We start from the raw sequence: 10924 nt of genomic DNA, 5'->3' as shown, positions 1-10924 counted from the left end.
TATCATATTATATCAATATATCACATTCAGTAACTTGAAGCATTAAAGCTTTGCTTTCTTGTTACGTCCGTTGATCATTTTCAATGGACGTTAACCTGCTTTTCAATACAACTACAGTATATATGAATATTTACTTTCCTGGCAGATGAATGAATAACGCAGTAGAGTGCCTTCTCATTTTTTTATCCATGGATGGTCTGTCTGGCACAGTTGTCCACTGTTGCATAATATTAGACTCCTTCTGAGAGGTAGAGAGACACTTTGGAGAGTGTAGCGATGCCAGATACGGCAAAGGAAAGCCTGCACAGCCAGCGCCTCTCACAATGGTTCATCATACTCATCTACATGGAGGTCTACATGATGCAGTGCAGGCACAAGATTGACAAATATGTCAATAATTTAGAATTTGAGAGTTTTTTTTACTCCTGCAAAAGTTCCCTTTGTGATTCTGATTTTTCTTTTTTATTCTGGAGAGTGAGATCATTAGATAATTAGGGGATTATGACATGGACTAATGTACAGGTGAATATGGAGTGTAAGATTCTTAAAAAGGCATAATTATCCAAAATTCTTAAGTCATGCAGCTTCCAGCCTGGCACACACTGCGATACTGCTCTTGGACATTTGGTGCCTAAAGGTACAAGATCGAGCAACAAACAAACATCGGCACCATCTCAAAAGTGACTCTCCACTGCATTTTCTTTCATTATATCACATATCTATTATGGACTTACCTGGGCTGTAGGTATAGGGAGTTTCCTTCAGCAGGTCGCCAGCTCCAAAATCAATGAGCTTCACCTGAAGCGTCTCGGTGTTGACGAGGATGTTCTCTAGTTTGATGTCATTGTGGAACACTCCTCTGGCACAGCAATGACAAGCTACCTGAACCACCTGGACCATGATGTCCCTCGCCAGGAGTTCAGGCAGCTTACCTCCGTGGAGTTCACAAAAGTCCAGGAGGTCCATGCAGGGGCTTGGTTTTTCTAATATAAGCACCAGGTAGTCCTGGACCACAACCCATTCCAGCAGCTCCAGGATTTCCGGGCAACGGACTGGCTGGGAGACCATCTTCATCAGTCCGACCTCAACGGGAATGGGAGTGGTCTCTCCACTCTACAATTAGAAGAGACACAGTTACCATGGATATAGAGTCATTACATTTGGATAAAAGAGATTAAGGCTTCAAGCACTTGTTATTTGGACAGTATTGCTTCTCTGTTTCTTAGAATTTACTTACGATGGCTATCATTCCCAAGTAAGGGTCCACCTTGGAAACTTTTATGGCAACCTGTTGACATTCAAAAAACAATTAGACTCTTACGGGTGTCAAAGTGACCACTAGGGGATGAATCAAATCCTCTAAAAACACGAAAAAACCTATTTACCTAGTAAAGTTTATACTCTCAATGTTTTTTAAGCCCACACACAAAGCATAATATGATTCACAGCCTTCATACTATTAGAAACTGACCTAGGTGGCGCTAGACCAGTTTTTCCCTTACCTTTAGACGCTTCCCTTTCTTCACTGGGGTAATATATTCCAAAACAAATATTCCACAAAAATCCACACAGGTCCAAGGAACTGGAATCTGTAAGCCCTTTAATCCAAAACGCTTTGGTCGCGCCGCAAATATTCCGTTTGTGTTCCGAAAACTGGAAACAGTAGTGCGCCATCATCTTGTTTTGCCGCTCTAACGTCTCATTGGGGTATTCAAAAATTCTAAATTTACGTCATATTTATAGCCCAGAACCTAACGAATCAAACAAGCCCTCACTTGAGCCAATCGGTGCTTGTATTGCAGAGATAGACGGCTGGGAAGCCAATGATGTCATGACATAATTTTTGGGAACCCGCATTTGACTGACAATTACTCCTTCCAATAGCAATGAAATGGGCCGGGACCTCTACAGCTCTTTAGCCAATAAGCGGACGATTCCAACGATACGCAACGTGCCGTGTGTTCTCTGGCAGTGTCTGCGTGAAAAAGCTGCGCAGAAGAATTCTTGCGTGATCCTTGACCTTTTGTCACTCTCACAGCTCAGGGTGTCAAGTTACAGGCCTGTTTTCACAGCAGACTTGTAGACAGAGAGGCTCTGTATGTTTTAAGCCTTTTAAACTGAGCATGCAGTCTATTAATTCAAAGTTATACAGTAAACAAGTACACAAAAACGCTGGACCAGACGATCATGTCTGTAGAAAAATATTTTTATTGAAGCCATTTTTGGGTCTTTTGACTTGAATTTTTTTTGGTGAAAGCCAAGACATGTGGCTATGACCCTCAGTTGTTATTTGGTCCCTAACATGTTCCAGAAAAATAAGATTAATCAGTTTATCAGGTAAACAACCCAGGCGGAAATGAAAACCTTCCATTCCAGCCTCTGTAACTTTGCGCTAGTAAGGCCTAGAATCAATCTGAAACTAGTTCCTGAACCTAGAGAACATCTTCTTTCCAATGAGACCAGGCTCACCCCTGTGTGTCAAAGTATGTGGAAGCTGTACCACTTTTTGTTGGGTAGGTCATGTAGGCGAAAAACCTGGTCCTGAAGAGGTTGGAAAAAATGAGGTCCAGAAGAGGTTAGAAAAAATGTTTACTACAAGGTATAATACTTGTCATCTTCTGGAGGTCGGAGTAGATGCAAGTGCCAAGTTATTTATTTATCTTATTTAATTTCATTCAAATCATCAATTTAAAACTTGGCAAGCAAAAAGACATTAATTAATTGAATCAAATAATCATACATTATTCTTATTAAGAATTATTTGTATGACTAATCAGCTTCGCTTTGCATGGAACTTGGAAAAAAAAAGTTTTAAAATCTTATATATACACTGTGTATGTCCATATTACCTCGGTGCCATCCGACAGTCGAACCCCTGCATATACTGCACCTTCACCTCCTTCACCCAGCAGTTTGTCTATTGAGTACCTTGACTTGATCTCCTCCACCAAGTACTCAAGTCCTCTGTGCTCACCTGTGTTGTTAATAACAATTATACCATGAGTGACCTTTTCTTTCTTTGTTTATTTTTAAGGCCTGTGTCTCTAAGCATTTACCCAATAGAGTTAATACTTTACAAGGCTTTCCTTCCGAAGAGCTTTAATACAATATAGAGGTATGTGTAAGCATTTAATTTGCTATTAAATATGTATATACATTTATTTTGTTGGATATTTTATGTGGCTCTGGTGCGTTTTAAAATAATTAAGCCTAAAGATGTCGGCTTCAATGTTACTGCCTTATACCTTAAGTTGCTCTGTACCCTGACTTACCCTCTGCGCTCACGCTGTCCATCTCCAGAACAATTGGCGTCTCCATGCGCTGTGCTTCAAATGTCATTCTCTTCGTTGGTATTAGAGAAAAGGACTTTCAAATAATAGTTTTTGTAAATAGACGAAAAGCTTTTCAAGACGGAGTGCAAATAGTCAGTCAGTGTGTTTTTAAAACGTGTTGTCAAGGTGATTCGTACAATAACAACTTAAATATAATCATGTACGTAGCCGCGTCAGTGTTTTGATTTAAACTCAGCAAATTTTATTCCGTCCATATAATGACATGATATCTTCATTATAAGATTCAATACACTGTAGTTTACAAGTCTCTTTATTTCAAGTCTCTTCGGTCATGTTGGATCAAAACACTTCTTGTGTCTCCTGTACACTGTTACATATCTGTGTATTGTGATGAGATGCTGGGAATCAATAAAACACTTCAAATATAATGGACAAATTAGGAAAAAATCTGTAAACTTAACCCCATTATTGTTTACCTTCAAAAGTGAATATCATCAACTTTTAGCTTCACTTTGTCATTTTGCTTCAATCAGTGGACTTTTTATGAATACTGTACAAACAACTATACCATTAATAATCAGTCCAAAAAGAGATTTGTAACTTACATAATATTAGACTCCAGTAGCATGTGTGTGTTTGTGTGTGTAGTCAACCATACACTTTACACACCTGAACTCCTACAATAATAGCCTTTTACTGATAATTTATGATGCTTAATGATCTAATTTTCAGTAATTATGTCAATTTTTCCTTTTTATACTTTTTTGTCTTTTAGAGACAGGTTGTATTACAGTGCACGTTGCAGTGATTGTTATTGCACAACGATAATTCACAGTAAATTCTTAAAGTTTAAATAAACATGCACTTGCATTTGATTATATATATATATATATATATATATATATATATATATATATATATATATATATATATATATATATATATATATATACACACACACTGTATATTTATTCATTCTAATTAACAGGTCAAAGTCATTTTCCTTCAGTGAATTAATTTTCGTTCTGAAAGCAACTTTAGTTGAGAAGGTGGAAAAAAGCACAATTTTTAGGTTTCTCTCATACAGTTTTAGTACAGGGCTTAAAACCATAAACGCTATAGAGAACATAGGCTTTTAAATGTATTACAATGTGCTTTGTAATGTGTTTTGAATTGGTCTGAAAAATAAAAGACTTGACCAATAAGTTATTCATTTATTAGTTTATTATGGACATGTGTTAAGAATTTGTTCAGGTGATGATTGATCAGAAATTTGTTTATCTATAAGACACAGATCAGACAAGATAAATCAAAAATAAATCAGAATCTCTCTATATTAAGGACATCACAGGCTGTTTACAGTATATACGTACAGGCATTCTTACACAACCTGAGAGGAGTAAAGGGAGAAAGGGAACATATACAAGAAACATAAACCTGGTTATCAATCTCCTTCTCACAAAGATAAAAGAAACAAAACAAAAACTTGAAATTTAGCAGTAGACACATGATATAAGCAATATAAAATACTGCTCTGTGTGTAGAATTTTTAATCTAACAAGCAACATTTTACACATTTTACTGTCACAACAAGATCAGTATGGCAGAAAAAGAAGACAAATATGAAAACAAAACAATAAATACAACATAAAAAAACAACAAAGATACATACAGAGATTTATGCAATAAAAAAGGGTAACCCGGGAAACTTTTATGGCAATCTGTTGACATTCAAAAATCAATTTAAAGTTATTTTTACTACAAGGGATAATTCATATAATACTGATCATGTTACGGAGGTCGGCACAGATGCAAGTGGAGAGGTATTTATTTATATAAATTAATTTCATTCATGTCAAAAATTAATACTTGGCAAGCAAAAAGACATTAATTCATTGAATCAAATAATCATACATTATTCCTATTAAGAATTATTTGTATTACTAATAAGCTTCACTTTGCATGGGGAAAAAAGTTTTATATTTCTAAAATTTTATATATATGTGTATTTCCATATTATCTCAGTGCCATCTGACAGATGAACCCCTGCATATACTGCACCTGAAATGCTTTACAAAAGACTGTAGATAAGAAAAATCTTCATACTTCATAAAAGTAAATAAAACAATCCTTCCTTGACAACACTGGAACACTGCTATAGAAATTGAACAATAATTAAATACATAAAAAAAAAGTTATTACATCCATCTAAGTAAATAATGTACAGTACTTTATGGGTTGCAATGTCAATTACAACCACTAGATGGCAATCAATTACAAGGAATCAGTGAATTTTAGCTCGCATGTGCACACATTAACGTGGTCTGTGCAAAGAAAAACTTACATTGATGTAAAACAAATAATTTCAATATTTAATAAATATTTGACAAATTACTTGACAGATCTAAACACTAGTATATTATTTTGCTACAAATAATACCATTAAAGTTGACAGCAGTGCAAGTAAAAGAAGTAAACCTGTGCATGAAAGAAAACCTATACATCAGATACAGTGTTAAATAGCATAGTGTTATACAGGGCTCTCAAATTTTGAAGACAGGCAAGGGTGACATCTCATACAAATTATTTGTTCAATTTCTTATACAGAAATACTACTATTGTGTAGTCTCTTTTTTTTTTTTTGATTGGCTGATAAGTCTCAGGCTCGACTAAGAACCTGAGAGACGCGCTTGATTCCTGCCCGGTTCCATAGAGACAGCGGTGCGGACTGATACACTTTGGGCGCTGCGGCATTTTAAATACATGATAAATAGTCAAAAAGTTTTTCTGCGTGAGAAATACGATGAAAAGACCAAAATGCGTGAATGTCACTCTCAATGCGTGACACTTGACAGCCCTGTTTATATCAAAACATCAGCACTTATTTGGCTTGATGATGTCACTGATGGAACTACAGTATGACTCAGCAGTGTGGCCTCTAGTCTTCAAACCATCAGTAACAAGTGAGACATAGACATTGTAGTGTGAGGCAAGTTTACAGCGATTCATAGCCATTTTAAAACGAGTTGAAGTTTATCAGCAGTATTTAACATCGCTTCTGAAGCTTTTATTAGTGTTTTGCCAGCATTTCATACAGCATTGTACCAGCATTTTACCAGAAGTTTTAAAGTAAACAACAGCATCCAAATTCCACAATGGTTGCAGTGTTTGTTGGTGATCTTCACCCAGACGTATCAGATCTGATGCTTCTAAATTAATTCAGTAATGCAGGACCAATTCAATCGGTCCACGTCTGCAAGGTCAAGGAGACCGGCTCGCCGCTCTGCTACGCCTACATCAACTTTTACCATCGAGCCGATGGTAAAACAAAGCAGACAGGAGAACTCTGTTCTCTACACTGTTTCTGCAGTTTAATATTACAATCACAATTACATGCGTAATTTACTGTAGTGTTTTATAGTTTTAGTATGTGGATTATTTTATTAGATTAGATTGAACTTGATTGTCGTTACACACGTACAAGTACAAGGCAACAAAATGCAGTTTGACATCAAACCAGAAGTGCAATAATCATCAACTGCAAGATGTACAGTATTTACAGTATAATGAGTTATATATAGAGTATAATAAACAGATACTATATAGTCTTGTTTTTTTTATTATTGAAAATTATTTTTTATTGATATTAATGACTTATTTCCGTTCCTTCAGCTGAGCGAGCTATAAAGACTTTGACTATCAACTTTGAACTTCTTATGGAGAGACCCATGAGGGTCATGTGGTCCTGCTGGGATCCCACCACAAATATTATTGAAGGGTGTAACATCGTCATTAAGAACCTTGATCCGTCCATTAATGGAATGCTCCTGAAAGGCCACCAAGTGTAAGTCACGTGTAAATTAGTATGTTTTTCCAACCAGGGTTCAAATATCAGGGTTTTTTACATTCCACTTTAACTTACTGCTTAAGATTTATTGAACTCTTTACATTGTTGACACAATTTTGCTGCCGAAGACATAACTTCTAACAGCAGGGTTTAGATAAAGACTTTAAGAGCAGCTTCTCTGTTGTGTTACAGCACCGTCGAGTACTTTAAGTCTCGGGAGGAGCACAAGGTTGAAGACAAAAACCAGGGCAACAACTTGTACATCAAGAACCTGGATGACAACATTGACAACGACTGCCTGTACATGACATTTGCACAATTTGAAACCATCAAACGTGCAAAGGTCACTTACAGCTAATATTCACTCCATTTTATTCTCAATAATCTCTATCCACTTCCCCTTACTGAGTGAAAAGCTTTCTCTGTGCTGATTGTTCCTCATGGTCCTGCCTCATACAGGTGATGAAGGAGAATGGGCGTTCAAAGGGATTCGGCTTCGTCTGTTTTACATCATCCGTAGAAGGTTTGGAGACAGCTGCCCCAGTGGATGGTGTGGTGACAGCTGCCCCAGTGGACACTGTGGAAGGTGTGGTGACATCCACCCCAGTGGAGACTGTGGAAAAAGCTCCAGCTACATTTGAGGTACCGAACACATCTACATCTGTGTAAACTGTTTAATGATAATATTCTACATAATAATATATAATAATATTAATAATAATAATAATGTAGGATAATGTATGATAGATACAGATAGAGCATGCGCGCACACACACAGATTTTTTTATTTATTCATTTATATATATATATATATATATATATATATATATATATATATATATATATATATATATATATATATTTATTAATTTCTGACTTCTGCATTTTCTTTCAGGAAATCCTGGAAATGAAGCATAGAAACAGCAAAAAGGAAAAAGGGGAGAATAATAATAATAAGAAGAAATGTCACAGACAATTATTTTAAATATATTGTAAATATATTGTTGTTTGAATTTTTAATACATTTTAAGAATAATCTCTGTTTATGTGTCTTTATTTCCAACTCAAGAGCATTGAAATCTAAACATTTAATTATCTAATAAAAGATATAATCTAATAAAATAAATATACAAATATAATAATAATCTAAACTTTATAATACATTATTGAACTCTACATTGTTAGCTGCTAAAATCCCAGAAACAGCTGGACCTTGGTTCTTTATCTAACTCGGCCAAATAAATCCTCTTAACAGAATGAAGTTTTCACTCAATGGGGATAATTTGCTGTTGTGACAACGAGCATGCTATCTCAAAAACCTGAATAATAATAATAATAATTTTTATTATTGTTATTATAATAATTTTAATATCTTTGCTCTGAACGTAGAGTCAATAAAAGTTTTTGTGGATTAATTGCAGCTCGGTCTGTTTCGTGTACAGATGGAAAACGACAAGCCATTTTGAGTGGAATTCATTATTGCAGTTGGAGCTTGTGCTTAATGTACTACATGATATCAATGGGTCATGTGAACAACAGGGTAACTGAAAGTTTGATTTAAACAGGGATCTCAAGTTTTGAAGACAGGCAAGTGTGACATTTATAACTCATAAAACACCACGATTGGCTAGTGTCACTGGTGTTGATAGGAAGAGGAAGAGAAAAATGATGAAGAAGAAGAGGAAGAAGAACTCAAGTGCAATAATTGCATCAGTGCATGGGAGGGGAAATGGAGGGGAAAATATGAAAAGAGAAAGATACTGAAAGAGAGAGAGAGAGAGAATATTCTATGCCTAAATAATTTTTGAGGAACTGTCATTCTAGTGTAAAACATGTGAGTGTTCACATAAACTGTTGTATACTGATGCATGGAGTGTGTGCGTATGTGCTATCATGCATATATCTGTAAGCTATTCCTTTACAAACATTAGCTTGTTAACTAGCAAAACTAGCACAAAAGTAAACTAGCATAAAACAGTAATCTTTTAGCTTTGTTCAGTTATTAAAAGGTCAGTGACCAAATTCAGCCAGAATGATATAGTAAGATTATATCTATTGTTCATACCAGGTTTCATTTTATACTGACAAGCCACAAACTCAGAGAGAGCATGCAGGTTTTTGGAATATAAACCTCCCATGTTTATAAGTCTCAATTTAATCAGGAAATTATTCTATTTACTGTCCTTCATTTTGTCAAAGAAAAAAAAAAGCAATTTCACAACAAAATCATTCATGACTTCCTAAATGCTCAGTAAACAATCAAAAAAATTTGTAGGCTGGTTTTGTCATAATCATGTCAAGTATATTCAAAATTGGATACCTGTGTGTCATGCAGTACACTTTCATTTCCATCTCATCTGTTGAGTTTTCTGTAATTCACATTCATCAGAACCACAGCAAGCTTCATCCACACACATGCTGAGGCACAGCAGAATGAATGAAACGCTGTCAGAAAAATGAAAGAGAAAAAAGAAAAAGAAAAAAAGAACTGTTCCTTTAAACAAATAATACAATGACGGTAATATCTGGTTTATACAATGAGACTTTAGCACTTCACGTATCTGCTCACAAATAAAGGGTATTAAATTATATATAGACAAAAAGTTAATTGTAAGCTTAAACGTCTTGTAAAAAACAGTTAGGTAATCTGCATGAAACAGAGGCAGTGGCAAGACTTCACATGCTTCGTTTAGGGTGCGTCTCAATCAGCCACCTAGTTCAGCAGTCAGGACACTGATCAGGGAGTCACTCATTTTAAGAGCATTTGTCTCACTTTAAAATAGGCTCGCTAAGAAAACCCCACAATGTACCGCAAAAACTGGTTAATGTTCATGATTACAGTGTTCTCTTACTTGCAATGACAATGGGAAATTATATTTTTGAAGCCTCACACTCAAACAAAATGGTGGATGAACTCTGAACTATCTACAATTGTTGAAGCTTTATTGTGATTTATTACATCAGCAATTTTTAACTTGCTAGTTCTCTATATAGTTTGTTTGAGTCTAATGACTTAAGTGTCAATTGATTGATTTTACATTTACTAGCTAGCTGACATTCCTGCTTGAAGCGCCATGACAGAAATGTGTGCGTTTAAGCTAACAAGTTTATATGAGAGATTAAACCTTAATATTTGATGATTTTTTAAAACAAATTAACGGTGAGAAAATATACACTATATAAATTTTACCTTACCGATGCTACAACTTGTGTTGTAAACAAAGAAAGCAACATCTTTTAAAAGATTTCAACTATTGCAAATTTTGACTTTTGCAGGTAAAGTGATCAGTTCTTCTCAGAAGTCTTGAAAGAAATTATCAAGAAGAGAAAAAGTGGAGAAAACTATTTGTCAATTACTGTATGTTACTGTAATTACTTAAGTATGGTAATGATTTAAATGATCATTTCAGTGAGCATCTCCACCTTGATAGCTGCTATTGATTGATTGTTATTTCAACTGACACAAATTGAATATAATTGCTTTAGTCCAGTGGACTGACCGTTATCAACGTTTCAATGTCTTTTGAATAAGACAACAGGATCTTTGATGCCATGCAACACGTGAAGAAGAAAGGATTCTCTCTGCTATTCATTCTCAATTTTCCCACAAACTGATATAAACACATTTCTCATTGTGCCGATTCTGTAAACTCTGCATTTTTTGCTGTTAGCACTTTATAGATCTGACAAAGCGTTTCATTTGCTCAGTGTGCTGTTAAGAAGTCCTGCAATGATCTCAGGTAAGAGCCTTTTAAAGGCAGAAGTAAAAATGCCTTCCTGCACA

At 35.3% G+C, this 10924-nt stretch overlaps 2 protein-coding genes across 2 annotated transcripts; one reads left to right on the top strand and one right to left on the bottom strand.

Annotated features, from left to right (window-relative positions):
- LOC113658273 (serine/threonine-protein kinase pim-1-like) lies at positions 1–3562 on the bottom strand. The gene is made up of 5 exons (XM_027170617.2): positions 3273–3562; positions 2850–2974; positions 1238–1288; positions 735–1113; positions 1–631 (listed from the first exon to the last, which is right to left on the bottom strand). Exons 1-5 carry the CDS (start codon positions 3337–3339, stop codon positions 492–494), a joined length of 762 nt encoding a protein of 253 aa, XP_027026418.2. The 5' UTR covers positions 3340–3562; the 3' UTR covers positions 1–491.
- LOC113660098 (polyadenylate-binding protein-like) lies at positions 3412–8170 on the top strand. Its single transcript, XM_047808425.1, has 5 exons — positions 3412–3424; positions 6966–7137; positions 7333–7483; positions 7600–7782; positions 8036–8170. The coding sequence occupies exons 2-5, from the start codon at positions 7010–7012 to the stop codon at positions 8123–8125; spliced, it is 552 nt and encodes a 183-aa protein (XP_047664381.1). The 5' UTR covers positions 3412–3424; positions 6966–7009; the 3' UTR covers positions 8126–8170.
- Positions 8171–10924: the final 2754 nt, after the last annotated feature.

Source organism: Tachysurus fulvidraco, chromosome 25 (assembly GCF_022655615.1).
Source record: "Tachysurus fulvidraco isolate hzauxx_2018 chromosome 25, HZAU_PFXX_2.0, whole genome shotgun sequence".
NCBI lineage: Eukaryota > Metazoa > Chordata > Actinopteri > Siluriformes > Bagridae > Tachysurus > Tachysurus fulvidraco.
This window is presented reverse-complemented; position numbering and strand designations above follow the sequence as displayed.

Bases quoted from the DNA above. Each gene is read 5' to 3' on its own strand.
- LOC113660098 (XM_047808425.1), top strand. From the start codon at position 7,010: ATGGAGAGACCCATGAGGGTCATGTGGTCCTGCTGGGATCCCACCACA. The intron at 7,138-7,332 runs GTAAGTCACGTG...GTTGTGTTACAG, and splicing joins CTCCTGAAAGGCCACCAAGT to CACCGTCGAGTACTTTAAGT. The intron at 7,484-7,599 runs GTCACTTACAGC...TGCCTCATACAG, and splicing joins AAACCATCAAACGTGCAAAG to GTGATGAAGGAGAATGGGCG.
- LOC113658273 (XM_027170617.2), bottom strand. From the start codon at position 3,339: ATGACATTTGAAGCACAGCGCATGGAGACGCCAATTGTTCTGGAGATG. The intron at 1,289-2,849 runs GTAATATGGACA...GAATGTCAACAG, and splicing joins GACTGTCGGATGGCACCGAG to GTTGCCATAAAAGTTTCCAA. The intron at 1,114-1,237 runs GTAAGTAAATTC...TTCTAATTGTAG, and splicing joins ACTTGGGAATGATAGCCATC to AGTGGAGAGACCACTCCCAT.